Source organism: Elephas maximus, chromosome 6, assembly GCF_024166365.1.
Source record: "Elephas maximus indicus isolate mEleMax1 chromosome 6, mEleMax1 primary haplotype, whole genome shotgun sequence".
Taxonomy (NCBI): domain Eukaryota; kingdom Metazoa; phylum Chordata; class Mammalia; order Proboscidea; family Elephantidae; genus Elephas; species Elephas maximus.
This window is the reverse complement of record NC_064824.1, coordinates 109,793,389-109,816,556: the sequence shown is the minus strand read 5'-3', so window position 1 is coordinate 109,816,556 and position 23,168 is coordinate 109,793,389. Positions and strand designations below refer to the sequence as shown.

At 35.2% G+C, this 23,168-nt stretch overlaps 1 protein-coding gene across 3 annotated transcripts in view; it reads left to right on the top strand.

Annotated features, from left to right (window-relative positions):
- Positions 1-23,168, top strand: part of ERBB4 (erb-b2 receptor tyrosine kinase 4) — a 1,265,080-nt gene that overhangs the window by 1,201,685 nt on the left and 40,227 nt on the right. For all 3 annotated transcript variants that reach the window (XM_049888936.1, XM_049888934.1, XM_049888940.1), the window contains 5 exons: positions 8,253-8,408; positions 10,778-10,853; positions 13,701-13,847; positions 15,935-16,032; positions 17,436-17,606. In XM_049888936.1, coding sequence (XP_049744893.1) covers positions 8,253-8,408; positions 10,778-10,853; positions 13,701-13,847; positions 15,935-16,032; positions 17,436-17,606 — 648 coding nt within the window. The remainder of the gene's footprint in view (positions 1-8,252; positions 8,409-10,777; positions 10,854-13,700; positions 13,848-15,934; positions 16,033-17,435; positions 17,607-23,168) is intronic.

Below are 23,168 nucleotides of genomic sequence, written 5' to 3'. Positions count from 1 at the left end.
GCAACTCTGTGGAACCACAAAATGTTAGGAATGATCTGTTTCTGCTGAACTATAACTGTGTCAGACATTCAACTCCTGCCCCCATACTGTTGGAATGTTTCTGCACAATATGTACGCTCAGAGGAAGACTCAGCCTCTATCCGTTAATCTAGGAGTTGCTGTATTAATAGGTTGCACACTTCATTGGTTTTTAATTAATTTCTAAAGAGACACAGAGGATAACTCCTAGAGCCCACAGACATCCCCGTACTCAGTGCAATCCGCATCTTTATTGATCTGCTGTCTAAGCAGCGGGAGTAACCCATTTTAAGTGCACCGCTCTGAGCTTAGGGACACTACGTGATTCACCCCTCCCATTGTAATCATACTGGCGAGAGGTCAGTGGGTCGGGAAAACTGTAGTAGCGTGCTTCCTATTGTCTTGATCCTGGGGGATAAGCTTTTTACCCCCAATTTATTTAGCAGAGAAGCAGCAGCTTCTCATACCTGCTGTCTACCTTCACGTTTTGACATGTTTGGTTTGCTTTAGTTATTTTATTTTGGTTTTCTTAAGAGAGGTTTTGCATACCAATGAGGCTGTCCTGCAAATTCTTCAAATGGAACTTTCCAAAAAGTCCCACTGAAAGGTGTTAAATACAATCTCTTTAAAAAAAAAAAAAAAGAAGAAGAAGAAAATGAAAGGAACAAAAAGAAAGAATTCTATTAGCCTTGCCAGCCTTGGGAATCTGTAAATGGTACCCCTGTTCCCTTACTCTGGTATTCTAACCTCAATATCCAGGGTTTGGCCAACATGTTGCAGGGTTTGCTACCCTTCATCACTGTGTAAGTATTGTAGACTTTTAAAAAATTGCTACTGGCTGGACCATTTCAGGCAAAGCAGCTCCCTTTGTGGTGGTGATGGTGGTGGAGGGTAATAGGGGAAGTCAGTGTCTAGAGACTGATGTAGCTCAGATGACAGCCATCAACAGCTAGCGCTCTCAGCAGCTGACAGTGTGAATACCTTGGTCGTGAAGGGATTTCTGGGAAACACACCATAGCATCTATTACATGCAAGCACTCAGAGACACAGGCACACACACATACACACACACCCAAATATGTTATTAGGACTATTAGTGAAAAATATCTTTTAAATAAAAAAAACATTATTAAAATGACAGAAATGCTGTTGTTCTCAATTTTTCAAAATCTCCTTAACAACTGAATCCTAGTTCAGTCTTTTGAAGATCATAGCTGCAATTGGAAGATAGGAGAATTAACCTTGATGATTAACTCCAAGCCAGCCCAGCACAGCCATGTGAATCTGCTTTTCTTTGAGCAGAAGAACAGGAAGAGAACATTTAGGGACAAATTGAATGAGAAGTAGGAGTTATTATACTTTTTTTTAAGGCATACATGGTTAAGCACGTGGCTACTAAAGGTGGGAGGTTCAGACTCACCTAGAGGCACCTCAGAAGACAGGCCTGACTCTCTGCTTCTGAAAGGTCACGGCCATGAACACATGGGGTCGTTGTGAGATAGAATTGACAGCAACTGGTTGGTGGTTTTAACAGCGCTGAGCAGATGATTGTTTCCATTGGCTGCCTTTTCTTTCTCTTACAGTGGGCCAAATTGTATTTTTAATAAGAAGGGTGAATTTGAGGTTATTTATTTATGTATTTAACAAACACATGATACCTTACAATATGGAATGTTCTAATTGTTTTAACAACATGCAGTCATTGAATCCTCAAGACAATCCTCAGGGTAGATAATATTATTATCCCAATTTAGGGATAAAGAAAGTGAAACACACAAATGTTGCATAAATTGACCAAGATCACACAGTTAATAAGTAGCCAGGGTTCATTTCTAATCTGTAGTGCTAATGAAGTATGCAGTAAACTGACTTCCAAAAACATATCCACGGCCCTCACGTAACATTTGAAGGGAGGCATCTATTCTGCCTCTTTCTTCATTGTTCTCTGTGTCTATTATTGTCCCACAATTTAAAATGTCAGATAGATGTATTTTACAGTTCCATCTATCATGGAATGAAAATTTAAAGCTAGAGGACACATCAGAGATCACTTAGACCAGTCCTTCACTTTTATAGGACAGATGAAATGAGTACCTGTGGTCATAAGCCTAGTTAGCAGTATGTCCAGGATTTCTCATTCAATTTTGCATCACTCAGTTCAGTGTTCTTTCTACTCTGCCTTGAAACTACTGTTGGCTTAAAGGACCTCTCAGTTGAGTCAAATACAGAGCTCCCTTAGTTTCCCTTCATTATTATTTGAATAAAGTCAGTTACTTCATCCAAAAAAAATCATTTTCTTCTCTTGAACATGCTCATATCTCTAGCTCTAACAATAAGCCTTCTAGTTGGATTTCCCGCTGCCCCCCCACCCCCGCCTCAGGGAAAAAATTGCCTTTAGAAGGAAAGGTAGAAAAGAAGAGAGACTTTTGTTTGAAGCTGGCTTTTTTGAAGCTTTCAGTTATTAAGAAAGCTTCAGGTTATTAGAATGAAAACAGAAAAATGTACTCTTACAAATTTTGGAGATTAATGCCTGTGAGAGCTGACTACAGCTTGAAATTTTTAGCTCCACACGTGTGTTTGATGAAATTGTCACATGGCCTATATGGGGAAATCAAATATTTATTATAAAAATAGTCCAGTCTCTCTTGACTTCCTTTAGCTTCCTGCAGCTGGGCAGAATACATTTCCACATTGGATTGAAGCATAATAGTAATGCATTTCTGCTAGATAGTTGTGTCTCAAATATCCTAAGACTGAAAGAAGGCCAGGTCTTTGTAAATACTGATACCTTAAAATTAGTTCAGTCACCGATTTTTCCCCCCATAGGGCAGTTAATAGACTCAATTCTAACCAGATATCAAAACTTTAAATTCAATTCTAATAAACTTTTCTTTGGAGTTTGTGTCAAAGTGCATTTCTGAAAATTAAGAGTGAAATTTGATTTTCCCTAGCTAGTTTGTATTTTTTGTGACATACATTTTAAGAAATATGAGCAAAACATAAAACAAGCACTCTTTGAAAACTTACTACAGTACACAAAGAGAAAATGGTAAATTCTGAATTAAAAAAAAAAAGAAAAGAAAACATTGCTATAGAGTTGATTCTGACTCATAGTGACCTGTAAGATAGAGTAGAACTGCCCTGTAGTGTTTCCAAGGAGCAGCTGGTGGATTAGTATTGCCGACCTCTTGATTAGCAGCCAAGCTCTTAACCGCTATGCCCATCATCTAGGTAAAATCAGACTTGCAACATTTGGATCATGAAGTTGACAAAATGCCCCTAAAACACATGTAACCAAAAACTCCCATCAGTGCTGAACGACAAATGGCTGATACTCTGGGACAGCGATACTATTTTATTAACCTGCAAAAAACATTCCACAAAATTGAAGACTTTTAGACTGATCTTTATTCACTCCTATGTATTTGGAAAATGAGAGAGAGAGAGAAGGAAGAGGGGGAAGAGAGAAAGAGGGGAAAGAGAGAGACCATGTGATAGTGCATTTTATTGTGTGATACTTTTTCTGTCAGAAAATGAGTGATAGGTTATAGTCTCTGGGCATTGGAGATACTGAAGATGTTTCCTAGGATCTAAAGTGATCTCTGCAAGGTAAGGTAATCAGTAATCTTCACACACACTCGTTTGAGTTTGTGACCTTTATTTCTACCAAAGTCCTGAATTTGTGATATATTTATGGAGGGTACCTAATCTTGAAATATTTTGCCTGAATTTTTCTTTTTACATGACAGCATTATCAGATGAATCATCATTAAAATATTTTGAACAGTAATGTCTTTGAAGTTTGTATATGCACATTAATCCTGATGGATAGGTTATGGAACATCCCCGTTTGCAAATATTTATTGAGCACCACTGTGATATATTAGTAGAGCGAGGCAGATTTTCTCAAGTTAATGAGGATAAGCAGTTTGTGTGTACACTAGGATTGTTGACATATATTGGTGGAGGAATAATAAGAGTTTGCCTGTTGTACACTTACTACATGCGATTTACTATTTCAGTGTTTTATGTAGATTAATATATCTAATCCTTACAACAACCCGCTATTATGGGTTGTTGGGATACCTGCTATTATGGGTTGTTGGGTGGTTGTGGGATACCTACTATTGTGCCCACTTTAAAGATAAGGGAAGTTAGTGGCAGAGAAGTTAAATAACCCACCCAGAGTCACACAGCTGGACCCTGGCAAAGCCAGGGCTCAGATCAGGACATTGACTCCGGAATCTACACTCGTATCCTCTCCCCCATCCTGCATATGCCTGTGGTACAAACAAGAATGGAGCTTCCAATTCACACAATTCAGTTTTTGTTAAATTACAAAGGGTTTTATAGTTTAGCAGAAATTTCAAATATGAATTTAAAAATAGGTCAGTCACCTGCATTATTCCCTGAAATTCACAGAAATGTCTGATTTTTTTCAGCAAAAAAAACTAAGATCTTTTAAAGCTATGTAAGATCTCACTGTATATGTTAATTTACACATGCTCACCTGACCCTCAAGAGAGTCAGTAGACTTGAATGTGCAGAAGGAGTTCCACAGCAAGGGATCAAATTCCAGTTCTCCCCCTCATTAGCTAGATAACCAAAAAAACCTGGAGCAAGTAACTGACCTCTCTTAACTTCAATTATCTTATGTTTGAATTGGGATAAAACAGTCTGCATCTCATAGGTTTGTTCCAAGGATTAAGTTAACCCACCAACATAGAAGCACTTAGGTTAATGTCCGGCATGTTCTACGTACTCAATAAACGTGGTTGTTTCATTGTCATTATTCCCATAATGTGCTTTACCTGAGCTGGCATGTCAGGGACCATGGGAGTTGCTACAGGTCAGAGTAAGTGGTTTCTTTCCAACAATTTAGCATCACTCTATCATAAGACTGGGTCTCCCTTACTCATCTTAAGACTTCCAGGGTCTTCATCTGGTTTATTTTTGTCACTGTTATTTCTAATAACGGTCTGCCTCTTTAATTGCATCATCCTCTGGTTTGGAGTGGTTTTATTTTGAAGGAATCTAGCAGGGTGTGACTCTAATGAGATCTTTCATGAGAAAATTCTGTCTTATCTTAATGACTGTGATGTGGAGAAACCCATTGTGAGCAATCCAGACAGTTCAACTCTAATTCAGGGTGTGAAAGTAAGAGTAAGGGCACCATCACAATGAATAAGTTGCAAGTGTGCATCTGCATAATGATGTTTCACAGTAACACAACAATTATACACATTTATTTCGATGGCTTAATAATGATATAGATGCTCCTATTTTATCTCTTTTAATGATTAACCTCGTGCCGTCAAGTCGATTCTGACTCACAGCAGCCCTGTAGGACAGAGTAGAACTGCCCCATAGCGTTTCCAAGGAGCGCCTGGTGGATTTGAACTGCCAACCTTTTGGTTAGCAACCGTAGCATTAACCACTAGTCTGGGGACAAAAGTGTGTAGATATTGTCACCTGGTTTCCTGAATTGAGTTCACATTATTTAAAAGAAAAAAAACAAACAACTTTCTTTTCTGGACAAATTGTAGTAAAGTTCATGATAGCCTATCACTTGCCGAGGCTTTGTGTACACTATATCAAAGAACTTTTGGGTTTTTTGAGGTCTTGCTTGTATTGTAAAATTGTATTATTAGAGTCTAAGTTTCTTGGTGACTGTGAGTTGGTTCCCTGTTAGTGAAGTACATATTACCATTGCTGTGCATATTTAAAAGTATATAGGTTATAATTCCAATAGGATGATATTTAATTAAAGAAGTCATTATCCACCTAAATTATAGAGGTCAAAAAGCTGGAAGTCATTCTCAATTTACTCTTTCTTCATCATTCAGTCAATTACCAAGGATGATTATTTTATATATACAGTATCTTGAAATTGTCTTCTCCCTAGTATTCCGTCTTGCTTAGTTTAGTTGAAGAGTCAGGCACTCCTACAAGTTGAAGCTGGATGAGTACCATAAATGATAAAAGCAGAACTCCTAGGAAGTAGGAGAGTGTGTGATATTCTGGAAAACTGGAGACCACATGGGGGTCAATGGGATGTAGACAACACTCAGCTAAAGAGAATGATTGATGGGTGCCCCATGTAAGGGTCACAGGAAAAATTCTAAAAAATGCCTGTAGTTCATGGACTGCTAATTTGCAACCTTTATTTTATACTCTCATCACGTATCTTCTGTATTGTGGCAATGGCTCCTGCCTTCAGCTACATTTGCATCCAGTCCCTTTATACTGACACCAGTGTGATATTTCCAAAAGTCCAAAGATGATCTTGTCACTCCCCTTTTAAAAACAACTTCTATATCACCACATCGTATGCTGTGTAAAATGCAAAATCCAGTTCTCTACTGTGACATATAAGGGATCCTTCTTGGATCTGGCCTCTTCTTACATCTTTAGCCTCACCACTCACCACTCCCCCCTCTCCCATGCATTATGCTTCAGAAATAGGGAACTGCATGTTTGCCCAAGTACACCATGTTATTGATGTCTCTATGTTTTTTCTCTTGGCCTACAATTTTGCACTCACCCTGTTCACCTGGCGGACATCATTCAAACCTCACTTTGTTGTTGTTAAGTGCCGTCAAGTCGATTTCTGACTCATAGTGACCCCATGTGACAGAGTAGAACTGCCCTATAGGGTTTTCTAGATTGTAATCTTTATGGTAGCAGACTACTCGGCCTTTCTTTTATGGAGCCGCTGGATGGATTCAAACCGTCAACCTTTTGGTTAGCAGTCCAACATTTAACCTTCTTCGAAGGTTACTTAGGCCTTCTTCGAACCTTACTTAGACCTCAGTAACTCTCTGGAGGTCTCCTCCCCTGTATACTCACTAGAATATTATACAAAAGGACCCCAAATACTGTTCTCCTTAAATACCTTATACGTGCCTCAGACCAGTCTCATGTGAGTTTTTATTTCATATGTGCCTCCTTTATTAACTAGCTTCTGTCCCCATTTAATATACAAACCTTGTCTCTTTTATTGTCTCCCCAGTGTCTAACATAATGTCCAGCACAGAACATGTGTTCTATAATGCGTTGACCTGTTACCAACACACTTTCCATATTCTGCTATAATGGTGGCAAGAAAGAGAATGATGAGAGATTTTGTTGATCTTTCCAAAAGGGACAAAATTAGTTTGAGAAGCATGAAAATATCTCCAAGGCAATGAATTTTATTGATCCTTTAAGTCATATAAGGATTATATGTTTTCAAATTCAGTCTATTCTAAGAATTTCCCAATTTGACATCATCAAAAAGAAAGCACTGTTTAGGAAAGAGGACAAAAACTCTATAAATCCCAGTTCTGGGTTAATTTCAGAAAACACTAATACACATGGTGTCACCCAACTGCTGACTGATTGGACCATATCAGGCAGTATTTCCCTTGCTTGTGTTTAATGGGTATTTATATAGAGTTTGGATCCTGATGCTGCTTGAAGCAATCTTCTCTTTTACACTACACCAGGTATGTGGTTCATAATTTTTTGACCTGTGTGATTTATGTGTCTGTTTTCCACAGCTTTTGTTTTGATGTCAGAAACTGCTAATCCTTCAAAGTCCTGCAGTTGTAATGTTAACGGCCAACAGCGTTGATTTGCAATTGGCATCAGAGTATGCTTCAATCCTTTTATTACTAATTCTGATTTGTTTTTGAATGACAACTTTTTTTTTACCACTGAAATTCTCAAATAAGAATTCCTCCTAATTCTACAATTAAAATATTTTTACTCTAATCTAATGAAGGCCTTAGAATTCATTTCCTTGGTTGCATATAAGCCTTTAGTTAAGGCTAGTACTTAATCACTCTTAGTTTGCCTACTGCTGAAGTACAACTCATATACTAATTATTACTACTATGCATTAATATTTTGATGAATTTGTGTGGATAATATATGTAAGATTGAGAGACAAAAAGCACTAGTGAGAGTACCAACTGTATCTCTTGTTGGCAATCAGCAATAAATTTTATTTTTAATTACCCTAGGCTTGCTATGGGTCAGAATCGACTCCATGGCAGTGGTTTTGGTAGTAGGAAAAAAAAATCCAAAAGCTATTTGTGGTTTTCCTTTTTCCCTAATTTTGAAGAATTTACGTCATTCTTGCTTCACTTAGAGAAATTAAGCACTTTCAACTGAATTCTAAGACTCTTTTTTAGAAGATGGAAAAACCTAGGCATATACTGATCATTGCTGTGGAACTTGGTGTTTTTCAGGGAATGATGTACCTGGAAGAAAGACGGCTTGTTCATCGGGATTTGGCAGCCCGTAATGTCTTAGTAAAATCTCCAAATCATGTGAAAATTACAGATTTTGGCCTAGCCAGACTCTTGGAAGGAGATGAAAAAGAGTATAATGCTGATGGAGGGAAGGTGAGTATCTTTTTGAGAGCAATATTGCTTGAAAAAGAAAATATACTTTTATATCCTTTTATCTTCTTATATTTTATATGAAGAAGCACAGTAAGCTTGAGATTTAGCAGATTTTAAAATCCCGTTCCTACCATTTGCTTTTTCTCTGGCCAAGGTCAACAAATATGGCATGTATGAGATCACTTTTAATTTCTTGAAAACAGCTAAAATAAGGCAATGTGTGACTGGACCCACTGGTTCTCATGTTAGGACCAGTGTTGGGAAGTGGGTGGATCCTGGAACTTTAATTTGAGGCCATAGAAAATGTCCCATTGGTCCTAAGAACATAGGACTGACTCTTACAGAGAGACACAAGTTCTTTCTCATAGACTAGGAAGAAATTTGGCTGCTACCAAACGCTGTAACTCATTAGAAGCTTGATCACCCTATTTAAACTTTCAGCCCCCTGTATCAGACGCAACTGCCTTTTTTTTTTTCCCAGCTTCTGTCATAGTATATGACTTACCTATTTATTCGATTTATTGTCTGACTCTCTCCACTAAGATATAACTTGCTATATCTCCAGGGACCTGAACAGTGCCACAGCCTCTTCTACCTTTTCTGACTCCCCAGCCTCAGCCCCTGTTTAACAACTGTGTTCCTGACTCTCTCACCATCCATATGGTCTGAGTCCATGCCTTAGTTGCTGCCTTTGTGTCTCCTTCTTAACCAACTGCTTAGCTTGCCTAGTGGCAACCCAACTAGGGTAGCCCTAATGTGGCCATTCTTCTGCCTTGACTTGTCAAGTTGGGCCAAATGAAATAAGCAAATGAAATCTTAACCTATGGTAACTTATAAGCTTACACGAACAAAAAAATTATTCACATGTTGAATAAATATGTTTTTTATGTGCTTTATTATTTGTGGGCTTTCCCAATATATATTCTAAATATTTTGTACCAACAGGCTTCCAAATACTTGACATTGATTTTTATCCTAGACTCTCACGTGAATATCTATATTCATATCTTCTCAAAAGGCAAAAGGGCCCTAAATTCATTTTTAAAACTTCAGTTTTATAGTATTATCTGGCTTATCCCTGATTTTATTAGTCTATTTTGTCTGTGTACTAACCAACTGCAGGGATCTGATACTACAGCTTAGAAATTCACCACAAGAGTGCACAGAAGTAGAAGTCTATAAATCACATGACTTCACTTGTCTGTAGTACATACAGCTGTAGGATTTGTCTAAAGCAAGATTCATTATAGCTTTAAATGCCTAGTAACCATTCAGTCTTTATCAAGCCACCTGTGGTTTAAACTTACCTCTTTAACACAATGTCTGTAATCGGCTAACTCCTTGCCCATAGGGAAATTACATTCAATGTGTCTTCTGTTCCCTTTCACTGAATACAATGTTCCTGTCATAGAGTTACCTTGGTGTCACCTTGGTTAACAGCCAACCTCATGATTTCAAAGGCCTATTTAGTTTAAGGCTTTCAACTGCAAAGTAGAAGTGTTTATCTCTATTCCATAGAATCTAATTATGTTCCTAGCTATATAACGCTGCCCCTCGTAGTTGAAACTCCTTCTGCTGACCCATCATCAGCAGGGTATGTGGGATGAATTGTTTTTCCCTTATTAGTGATGGAGTTGTGCTGATCCTCCCACATTCTTTTATAAAAATAGCTTCTATTTTGAAAAGAGTACACGTTTTCGATACTGGCTAACCAAGATGAAGGAAGTAAGTCATTTGTAGCTAGGAAGCAAAGCAAAGTTAAACTTTGAAATTCATGATTTTAGACATTTTAATGATCAAATTATATGAGAAAGAAGAAAGGGTGTGAGTATAGAAGAAATCCATTGTGCCAGTGGCCTAAAGCTTGTCTTGAAGGTGAGAGGGTAAACTGAAAAATGCAAAGAATCTAATTTTCTTGAGAAAAAAAAGATCAAATTTTAGTGGCATTTTGTTTTATCTGCTAGATATTTAGATTTGATATTTTCAGCCATAATAGTGGCTAATAAATTAGTTACTGAACATTAATCAAGAACTACAAAAAGTGGTCCTTATTTTAATTTTCACTCTTTATAAAGTTTTTTTTTTTTGATAAAGTACATCTTTAGGTTAATTGATTTAATGAATTTTATAAACTTTAATTCATTTGTTTCTTAAATAAAAACAAACCATATATATTTATTATAGTTTATATAAATATATAGTTTGTATAAACTTTAATTCATTTACTTCTATAAAAATATATATAGTTATTATATGCGTGTACATATAGACATACACTAGATGCAAGTCCAGAGACTTACATTTAGGAAATAACTATAGAAATGACTTTTTATGTAATTATAAAACTTTCATTTTTTATTTCTCTATAGATGCCAATTAAATGGATGGCTCTGGAATGTATACACTATAGGAAATTCACCCATCAAAGTGATGTTTGGAGCTATGGTAAATAAATCTTCCTTGTGAAATAAAAGCTTTTAGGTTCATGTAAAATATCTTAAGCTGAATTATTTTGTTGCACTAGAGATACCTACTTTTAAGTCTCATTCCTTGAATTAACTCTGCTCTTCTTTTAAAAAACAAAACAAAACTTTTAAATAGCACTGTTACCTGTCTTTTTTATTTCCTGGTTCTCTGAATTGTAATATCCTATTTTTTTTAATATACTTACAGACTTGTTGTCTGCTGTACACTCTGGTTTGATAGCTACCTGGTTGATAATGTTGACCAAAAAAAAAAAAAAAAGTCATTTTTAGTTTGGGAACAGAAGCACAGGATCTCATGGCTTTAATCAACAAGTCTGAAAATATTACTCTGAATACAATAGATGTTAAAAAACAAAAACATTTTTTGGCTTATGAGAATTTCTCTTCTACAGTCAGAAAATAAGTGATTTTGTCATAACAGAACAAATACTAAAATCTGTAGGGTGAGGCCAATGAAAGCGAAGGGAGAGGTAACGGAGAAGATTCCTTATTGCTACTTTGATTTTAATTTGCAGACCATTTTGGGAGTAAACCGAAATGTTCATGATTAGTATGAACTAGAAAAGAGTGATTGTGGTAATTAGAGCATTAATTTAGTTGTGTTAAACTCAATTGTCGAGGTGAGCTATTTAGCATCTGTCTGCTATTTATTACTTAAATCCAGGTGCTGGAAAGAATGAGTCAACACTTTTTCTACCTTTAATTATACCATATAATGCTAACATTTCTAACTCACAAATAAAGGGCACAATACCCATTGCCCATTTAAATAAAAAGGGTAGCAATGGAGTTTAAAGGCATGATATAACTTACTCTTTTCAGCTTGAATTCAAACTTTGCCTTAACTTCTTTAATTTTTAGAAAAAAGATGTAAGCACCATGATCACTAAAGAACTTACACGACTCTTCTGGAAAAGAACAATTTATCCTTTTTTAAATTTTATTTAAGACAATGCAGTAATTTTTTTTTTTTCCTGTATAGGTACTTTTTTTTTTTTTATAGGTACATCATAAAAAAAAAAAAATTTTTTTTTTGAAGTGTTAAAACTTGCACGAAGGTCTCACATATTCCTTCACCTTAGAAGTAGAAAATGTTGTGTTTGAGATTTAGACAAGTAGATGAGGAATGCTTGACAAAGCTTAGTTGTAACCATTGTAAGGAGTAGGTAGAAGAACAAATCTGCCACATGTATTTTTCCTTTGTCTTTTGTAGATTACCTAACAACAACAATGTATTAAAAGATACCTCTGTACATGCATCAATCAAAATTCACTTTGTAATACTATCTTGCCCATCTAGCTATTTCTGAATTTATAAACATTTATCCTTTAAAAAAAAAAAAAACTTTTTATTTATGTAACTATTAGGTCATTAAGAAAATATAGATAGTGTATATATATTGTTAAAATCAAGAGCATTATGATTATCAAATTTGGCTATTTGCATGCTAACAATAAGGTATTTGCTTTGGCAGGCAAATTCAGTGATCTAGTGATTTCAGAAAGTCATTTTATTATCTAAGGAATAAATTGTTCTAGATTCCCTTCAATTTCATTATCCCAACTTCACATGTATTATATCTTACATATGGATCATTCCTTACTCGCGTAGGTGCTAAGGAAATGAATCTGTTTTATTCCACTTGAGAGGCCTGGCAATCTACTTCCAAAATATCAGTCATTGAAAATCCTATGGAGTACAGTTCTACTCTGACACACCTAAGGTCCCCATGAGTCTGAATGAAATTCTAGCTGGTTTGGTTGGTTTTATCGTTTTGTTTTATTTTGTTTTCTCTTTCTGTTAGTTTAAAAGAGCCACAATGCCTTACCATAACATAAGGCAATCATCTTAGAACCTCCACTTAGCCTTTATAGCTTTTAATAGTAAATATGATTTAGCTAATCTCAAAATTTGTCAGTATCAGATCTTACTTGCAGTCATCTTTATTTGGTACTGAATACACATGTATACTTTAAATTGTGAAAAGTAACTTGCATTAGGGAAGAGCTTCTGTATTTTCTTCTCCACTCTAAATTGTCTCTGTTGTTGTTGGTAGGTGCCTTCTAATCAGTTCTGGCTAAAAGCGACCCCATACAACATAACAATAACACTGGCCTATCCTGGCCATCCTCACAATCATTGCTACGTTTAAGCCCATTGTTATAAAAAAACCATTGTTATAGCCACTGTGTAAGTCCATCTCATTGAGGATCTTCCTTTTTCACTGATCCTCTACTTTACCAAGAATGATGTCCTTTTCTAGGGACTGATCTAATAACATGTCCCAAGTACATGAGATGAAGTCTCACCATCCTTCCTTCTAAGGAGCATTCTGGCTGTCCTTCTTCTAAAACAGATTTGTTCCTTCTTCTGGCAGTCCGTAGTATATTCAATATTCTTCACCAACACTGTAATTCAAAGGCATCAATTCTTCTTCGGTCTCCCTAATTCATTGTCCAGCTTTTGCATGCATATGAAGTGGTTGAAAATACCATGGATTGGGTCAGGTGTACCTCAGTCCTCAAAGTGACATCTTTGCTTTTTAACACTTTAAAGAGTTCATTTGCAGAAGACTTGCCAATGCAATATATCATTTTAATTTCTTGACTGCTGCTACCCATTAAAATTTCCAAGACAATAATAAGAAAATTGCATTTCCCACAAAGACTTTAGAATTGGGCTTTTCATAATATATACAGAAACCTGATTGACTTTTAAAGAGCATAATTTTGCCATTGGCATATTGCTGGTTTGTTCAAAGTATATTGTTAATACGCTTACATAAGAATTTGATCTCCAATTTAGGAGTCACTATATGGGAACTGATGACCTTTGGAGGAAAACCCTATGATGGAATTCCAACTCGCGAAATCCCTGATTTATTAGAGAAAGGAGAACGTTTGCCTCAGCCTCCCATCTGCACCATTGACGTCTACATGGTCATGGTTAAATGTAAGATGGCAACATAATTTTATCATCACCACCGTTATTCTTAGTGAGATAATAGCACAGACTAATCTACCTGCATAATGTTTCTCTGATTTAAAAAATACTGATAACAGTACATAAATAATTATGCAAAGAGCATGTAAACACCTGTTTGCTGTGGTTATTATTAATATGAAATAATATCATGTTTCTGGGTTATGATGTCAAATTTATATGACTCTTACCCTTCTCATTCATTTCGATTCTTATAATTTCTAAGACAGTCAAATTTTCTGTCATAAAGAGATGTCACAGTAGTATTAGTAATCTTTTATAGGATAATATCAGACTAAAAAAATGATCTAAACATAATGAAAGGAAATTTGAAATTGATAATTTAAGAAATGGATTAAATGGAAATCTGTTTACCAGTTTTAGTCAGGAGGAAAGCAGTGGGATTGGGCAGGGTATGAAAGAAATGAAACTAAGAGAACTAAAAGATTATGAATGTTTACTTTTTTGTTTTTAATTTGATCATTTGTTTACACCTAACTCTCTTATTTTCTTTCCCCTTTCTATTCTCCAGACACTTATGTATTATAAATGTGCTTTCAAAGCCTAGGCGTTAATTTACACAGAATTAGGGAAGTCTGTGGAGTGTCTGACTTAAGTGAGATTAACATGCAGCAATCTCTCTTGTATGATCTGGGTTTTTCTCCTTTTGATCTAAACAGAGTTAGCAAAGAAACAAACTGGTGAAGGTGAATAAGCATCTTATTAATAAGAGACTTTGGACCCAGGTCTATTCAGATTTGTATTCATGACATGTGTGATACATTCTGACAGTGAGGGAAGAAATAAAAAATGTGTTTTCTAGTTCAGGTCAGCATGCCCTTTTCCCTGAGCATAGTTCTATTCACTCAACATTTAGTTAGAGAGAAACTGATAACTCCCTGGGAGGTTAACTTTTTTTGGTTCCAGTAGTTCCAGAAACACCCATTTTCTTATCAGCATCTTGAGGAGCAATTAAAAAAAAAAAAAAAAAAAAAGATGGGTACACAATCTAGAGCAGAGCAGAGGATAGAACCTTTGAGCTTTGTTGGGAGAGGAAAAAGGATGACATTATGATTCAAAAATGACACCTGAGCACTTCCCAGATTGTGAATGGAAATTGACCTCCCAGAAAACAGAGAGACAAGCTTATTAGATCAAACATTTGGTAGACATCTATGGAAGAAGGTTAAAAAAAATTCATGTATCATATAATGTAATCTGTTACTAGAATAGGAGCTAAAGCTTCATTTATAAATTCTGATGAAATGATAAGAAACTAGCAAAATATTTTGTCTAATAGGGTTTTACCCTGCTTTTTGGTGAACCGAGTCATTGGCAAGAAAACCAAGAAAAGCTTGGTGCTTTTGTTCTTGCCATCAGATCAGCTAAAGGGAGCCTGGGCAGACAAGACTCACTTTATCTAGACTCCTTGCTAAGTAATAACACATTCCTTGAAAATTGCTGGTAGTATTTTTGTGCTGGGAAAGCTAGTACTGAGATAAGCTAATGGTTGTTGCAGAACAAACATTACCAATCCCTTTGCCTTAGCTTTTTTTCCACCAGGAAAAAATATCGTGAGAAAGTTGCTTTCTATTTGCCCAATAGCATTGTAAACAAATATTTTCCCCCATATCACTCCCCATATAAAATGATAAATTATATTCCAATCATATTTTCTATAACCATTCAAGAAAAGTTTTTTTTTTTTTTTTTAAGAATTCTCCCCACACCAAAGAAAAAAAGAAGATCTGAGATTCACTGATGTCCCATACTTAGCCTGGATTCTATTTATTAAGAAAAATAAATTTTAGATCAAATCAATAAAAGTTTCTGTTATTTTATAGTTGATTGTATTTGTGTATATATTGAAAACAGATTGAGATAGAATCTCACCTATTGGCTGATTGTTTTGTTCACTTTGTTTTTCAGGTCATCATTGTTAAAATAATCAATCTTTTTTTTTTTTTTTTACCATTTAGCCTATGTTTTCATAAAGTTTAAATCTCAATTCTTTTTTGTAATTATGGATATAGTGACTCTTCTGTGTGAATTTCTAGGTTGGATGATTGATGCTGACAGTAGACCCAAATTCAAGGAACTGGCTGCTGAATTTTCCAGGATGGCTCGAGACCCTCAAAGATACCTAGTTATTCAGGTTAGTGGATTTGACTTACATTTTTTAAAATAATCCAATGACAAACTCACTATAAAATATGAGAACCATCTAGACTTTGGCACTGTGAAAATCACCGCTAACTTAAATGTGATTAATTGAGCAGACTAGTATGTAAATGTTTTACTTGATGTCAGTCTAAGCATCTTCCCTTGGTTTTCAAGTGACCCTACTTATTGAACGACCATATAACAGTGATTACCACATATATAAAAGGGCCTTTATCATCACACAAGCCTTCTAATACTCTGCTCTTTACTAACAATACCTGTAAGTTGTGTTCATTATTATCATCTTCCCTTTCCAGAATCAAAGAGGGATTTTTGTTTTGTTTTTGCCCATACCTGAAGACAGTAAATTAACAGTTTCGATACATTAATATTTAATTTCCTAGAAATATATTTTTAATTATGTTTTGGTTTTTGGGGGGAGCTATACAATATCTAAGCAATAACTCAGATGTAAATGAAATGATGTATATATGAGTCAAATAACAGACCAAAAGAACCTTTTACATTAAACATTAGAAAAACAGGATTGGATACCTTAACAATTATAATATTTTTCTATATGATTTTTTCACATACACCATAAACAAATGGACCTTAGATTACATTGAATTGTGTTTCCTCAATAAAACCAGGTAACTTTTTTTTTTTTTTTTTTTATCAATAGGCGAACGTGAAAATAAAAGCCAGGTCTTAGAAGATAATCTTAATGGTTTCCAGGTGTTTTTTCCCAAATTCCATACACTGAAATAGTTAACCAAAAAATTATGTAACTTTGGAAAAAAAATGTAAATTTAAGAAATAAGTATGGTGAAAAAGAGCAGAACAAGAGTTCTGGTGTCTCTTCTTCCCCCATTATTCTTTTGCCACTTCTGCTGTGCTTTTGAAAGTCACCACTTTGACAATGTAGCCATTATGCAATAGAACAAATTATGAAGTCTGTGTGACCTGGCAACTCTATACTACCAAACCAAATGAATAAAATGTAAATACAATAAATTAGAGATTGATAAATTGATTGCCCTCAAGTTACAACTAAAATGCCATCTTGGGGATGAAGCCTACCTCAGATCCCAAAAGTATTTTTCTTCTTTCAAAACATCCACAGCATTCTGATTTCTTTGTCTCCATTGGCACTTATCACATTTTTCTTTTATTTAGTTTATTTATCTTATCTTGTGACATCTAACCTATGAGATTAGTCTTCTTTATGACTGGGTGTTGTGCTAAAGAATTATTTTTTAAAGAGTACATTAATTTTTCAAATATTTATTTTTATATTTATAGATATGCTCCAAGGGCCACATATTTAAGATGAAAGGAATATTCATAACATTGCATTCACTTTCATTTGTTTGTTTGTTGGGCGGCCTTTAGGGTGATGATCGTATGAAGCTTCCCAGTCCAAATGACAGCAAGTTCTTTCAGAATCTGTTAGACGAAGAGGATCTAGAAGATATGATGGACGCTGAGGAGTACCTGGTCCCTCAGGCTTTCAACATCCCACCTCCCATCTACACTTCCAGAGCAAGAATTGACTCAAATAGGGTAAGAAATAGTTACATATAAGTACCATATTATTTCTGAAAAGTGAAATCATATAAATAAAATGGAAGCACTAAAATTACAAAATAATTATGTAACTCAAAGCAATGTGATTCCTAAATTAAAAGTGTACCATACCTACCAAAGATGTGCCAAGCTTGCCATATGTAGTTAATTATGGAAGGTAAGTATGGGCAATACTGTATGTACTCTGAACTATCTTCAAGATTTCAAAAGGAGAAATGTTTTCCTCATCTGAAGTAAGTTAAACAAATCTTAATTTTTAAAAGCCTAAAACCAACAAACTATTAAAGTTTTATGTGTATATAAATAAATGAAAATTTCTTACTGCTTTCTGCTTCTCTTTTTAACAAGATGATATGACTTATTTGTCAAGAAGTAATACTAGTACAACTCTCTTTCACTTAAGAAACATTAAATATTTTCTGTCAAGATAAAGTACTAACACTGAAAACTGTGTGATTCTTTGAACTAAACAATCAGTCAGACTGCTGAATCATTCCTAAATTGCAGGTTTAAGTTTCAAAGACACTTCAGAAAAGTATTTACATTTCATTTTAAATATTACACCCACTCTATGTGAATACCATTATATATTTCTATGAAAGCTGTCAAATCCATGTACTTATTTATTTTTTAAAATCCACTCATCATTCATTCAACATGTGTTGAGTACCTCTTCCAGTGAGGCATTGTTAGAAACCTGAAACTCAAAGACTTTTGACATAACTCTTGCCTTCAAGAACTTCTCAAGCTAATGAAAGAGTCAGACGGATATAGAATCAGAGGACAGTGTGGTAAATGCTTTGATCAAGGGTTCACTGTTTGTCATGGAATGTGGACAAGCAGTAAATTTATGTCTATAATCAATTTCTTCTGTTGATAAGATTCAATACAATGCTTAAAATTTTCTAGAAACTGATTTGTTTGTCTTAGTCTCTTCCCTATATCTAAGAACATTTTCATATCTAAACAACATCCCATTTCTCTTGACCGTAGGCAACAGAAAACTTTCAACTTGCTGGTCATTTTATAAAATGAAGTTATTTGCCTTATTTTGGATTGACAACAATAGCAAAGTAATACTCAGTCCTTACTCTGTGTCAATACATGTATATTAACTCATTTAACCTTTACAACCGCTCTATGAGTTTCTACTATTATTATCCCGTCTTAGAGACGAGGAAACTCAGGCACAGAGAAGTTGAGTGACTTAACTTGGGTCATACAGCTAGCTAGTGGAAGACCAGGATTCTAATATAAGCAGTCCATGTCTACTAAACTATGTTGGTGCTTTATGGTTATTAGAATACGTTACTTCCATAATATGATTGTTTTTCTTGACAACAGCTTCAGTGTCTGTGATAAAGGTTTGGCAAATTCCACAGATAAATCTATAAAATGTGCCTTGCATCCTGCTTCATTCCTTTTGAGAACCTGCACCCATTTAGGTTATGAAAGTTAATTTGGGCAAAAATAGCCTGAAGTCATTAAGATTATCTTCTAGAAATCTATAGAGAAAAACAAGGATGAAGACTTAAGTAATATTTCTTTTCTTTGAGAAGTATATCATTGCAGCACAAATGAAATGATATTATATGCCCAGTGAGGAAGAGATAACTAAAAGGATTAAAAATTAAATCAACTGATAGACGTTAAATATCACCCTTTCGTTTACGTGAAGGCAGAAAATCTTTAGGTCTGTAATGGAGGCACATTTTTTTTTCCTTTGAAAACTTTGCAAAATGGCCAAATTATACCTCAAGTATTTGTAATTTTAAGTGACAGATTCATTACTTTTTATTAAAACAATGACGTTTCAAGAAAATTGATTTACTTCCTTAACTTGAAATGCCAAAAGCTTGAATCTTCTTTCGTTAAGAATTCTCAAATTCCAACTCTCTGCTTATTGTAATTTATCCTCAATACAAGGAATTCTTAATAAAAGTTTGAGTTAATTAAATGAAATTAATGAGACAAAGTAGAAATCACAGGAGAACCTTAGTTAGCCTTTAGTCATCATTTCTTATTCTACATTATTATTTACACAGTGGTATCTGTAAATTTCCTTTTACTTTTTTAAGCCCTTGGTAAAAGAATGGTGCTTAAATATTGTTTTATTTTCAAGAATTAATCATCTTATCAACAGCTCTACAATGTCTTCATTTTTAAAAAATGGTTTTATGTAACATTTATGGTAATTTCTAAGACAGCCAAGTACTGTCCCCCCTTCTTTCCTATAAGGATAAGTTATATTATTTTATGGTCAGAAAATATATTACTTCAATTTTAAGTTCTGTGGCCAAATTATGTTATAAGGTCAAATCATAAAGTGAATTTTAATCAAATGTTTCTTGAACATATACGGTGGACTTAGAAATAAAAAAAAAAAAAATTCAGTTTTTAAAATATAGACTCTACTTCTCACTAGCTGAGAAATTTTAAGTAATGTTTTGATGTTTCCATGACTTAGTTTTCTCATTCATGAAACAAACACACTGATATTTATATGGCTGTTGGACAATTAACTGAAAAAAAAAAAATCCACATTTCATTTTTACTTTTTTTCATCATCAACATTATACATCATAATCACAATCTCTTATAAGGTATTCTGCACATTATTAATGAAAGACCTATTGATGCACCTATTAATTGGCAAGCAAATTATTTCTGCAGAAGTGTTCTAATAGCAGATAAGTTATAGGAGTTATATTTTCTATCATGCTTTTGCTTATTTAAAATTCTATATGTATTTTGATAAATCATGACTTGAAAGCAGTGGGTAAATTCAAAACTTGCAGATGATAAGTGGCAGAGCTACAGTTGAGTCCAGACTTCAGTAGCCCCCCCCCCCACGGTGGCCATGTTTCTAAGATAAGAAAGGGACAGAGAGGAAAGTCTTCCTCTGTTAAGGTTGCTGTTAAATTTTTTGCTGCTTATAGAACTAACACTTTTCATTCACTTAATGGCAAAATGGGTAAAAAACACTAAATTGGAAATCAGGACCCTCACATTCTAGAATCAACTCTATGATACTTTACCAGTGGCCTGACTCATGGGGACTCCATGTGTGCCAGAGTAGAACTGCTCTCCATATGGTTTTCAATGGCTGATTTTTCAGAAGTAGATTGACAGGCCTGTCTTCTAAGGTACCTGGGGATGGACTTGAACTTCCAACCTTTTGGTTAGCAGCCAAGCATGCTGACCATTTGTGCCTCCTAGGGCCTCCCTGTGATACTTTCACTGTTAGTTGCTGTGAGTCAGTTCCAACTCAAGGTGACCCCACATGTACAGAGTTGAGCTGTTCCATAGGGTTTTCAAGGCCGTGACCTTTCAGAAGCAGACTGTCATACCTATCTTCCAAGGCACTTCTGGGTGGATTTGAACCGCCACCTATCAGTTAGTAGTCTAGTGTTTAACCATTTGCTCCACCAGTGGACCCTTGTGATACTCTAGCCTTGGTCGAATCACTTAGATTCTTCAATTAAAACAGTTTCTTCACTCTAGTGATGAAAAGATTGAACTAGATACTCTTAAAGCTCCTTCTATTTTTAAAACCACCTCATCATAGAACGACTTTTCAAAATAATTGTTATATTTTATGCATTTATATTTTCTTCTAAAGAATATCCAAATGGAAAATGAGCAAGAGCATTTTAACTTACCTCTCTGCATACCTCTTTTTTTTCTTATGTGATTGAATATAAAAGAGGAAAACCTAAGGACACAAGTTAAGGAGGCATTTCATAACTAAATGATATGGTGGGAGAGTTTTGTGATGAAATAACAAGGTTACTCTGGTTGCAATTTACCAAGGATCAATATCAATTCCAACAACTGCTGCTTGATGATAAATGATTGTAGTCTCAGGATATTGGCTTTACATTTCATCCAAAATATGTCAGGGTTTCCTCCACGATATCCTTTATATCATGCTTGGGATTATTATTTATTTATTTACTTTTATCTATTAAGCCAGAAAAAGGGGCTCTTCTTATTAAAACACCCCATATCACTATGTCTTTGTCTCAAAGTGTTCTCCATCTAAGTAGTAATATTTTAAATTGTTCAATTTATTGAAATGGAAGAGTAAATCAATTAATACGTTGAATTTGTCATGGATTAGGCACTGTGCTGGAAAACGAGGGTACAGAGTAAGAAGATTCAGGTTATGCCCTCAAAGAGTTTATATCCTAGTTAAAAACCCAATGCCATCAAGTGGACTCCACCTCATGGCAACCCCATGTGTATTAGTGTAGAACTGTGCTCCATAGGGTTTTCAATGACTAATTTTTCAGAAGTAAATCCCCAGGCCTCTGTCCTGAGGCACCAGTAGGTAAACTGGAAGCTCCAAGCTTTTTGTTAGAAACCCAATGCGTTAATGGTTTATGCCAATTGAGGAGGTAATATTCTGAGAGAGGAGTACTAGGTATTGTAGGAAAAAGACAAAGGAAACCAGATCAGGCTAAGAGGTTACAGAAGGTCATTTTACTTGCATCTTGATGGAGGACCAGGGTCTAGCTTGAAGCAGAAGTAGGTTTTGGTGGGGGCAGATCTGAGAAGTCAGGGGGGAAGGCAAAAACAATAGTAACAACAACAAACAAACAAACAAAGCTTTGAACATAGGCAAGGAGATGTGCTTCTAAATTTACTTTTTTAAATCCTAGGTTTTATAATATTTCTGTATTGCACAAGTTTGAGAGTGCTTTTATGTTGTTGGAGGAGGTGGGATGGGTCTTCTCCCACTTTCTTATTTTTTTTTATCAGTGTTATGAAGGCTTGAAACATGGTTTTGAAATCTCTTGCTTCTCATTTCACCACCCAATTCAAAACCAAATCTTTCGAGACATGCTTACAAACGGCTCTCAAATTCCTAATGTCTGTTTCTTCTGCCATGACTCCATTTCCGGCCTTTCCCACTTCCTAGGAATTACTGCAGTGTCTCCCAAACTGGTACCTCTGTCCTCAATCACTGATGTTCAAGTCACCTAATCACTACTACTTACTTATCACTGACTTATATCCCTGGATGCCACAGATGGTTAAGCACTCGACTACTAATTGAAAGGCTGGTGTTTAAACTGTCCCAGAGGTGCCTTGGAAGACACAGCTGGTGATCTGCTTCCAAAAAATCACAGCTTTGAAAACTCTATGGAACAATTTTGCTCTGCACACATGGGATCGCCATGAGTCGGAAATGCTTCACAGCAGCTAACAAGACTCTTATTAACCAATTTCATTGTCAGCCATTTTCTTAAAACATCCATTTTTATTTTTATTATTTTTGGTGCTCAATTTCTAAATATAGTGTTTACTCTGTACTAAATGAAAGACAATATGAATTTTTGGAGTGCCGGATCATTTGGTAACACCAATTTGTTTCATTTTTCTTGTCCTCAACTATTTAGAGTACACCTTTCCTTTACTTTCACCAGTGGAATTCACTTGAATGATATATGTTTTATTAGATTTTTCCTTATAAGATATATAATCCTATTGTCACTAACAGCTGAAGGGTTTTTGAACATTTATCCCAGGAAA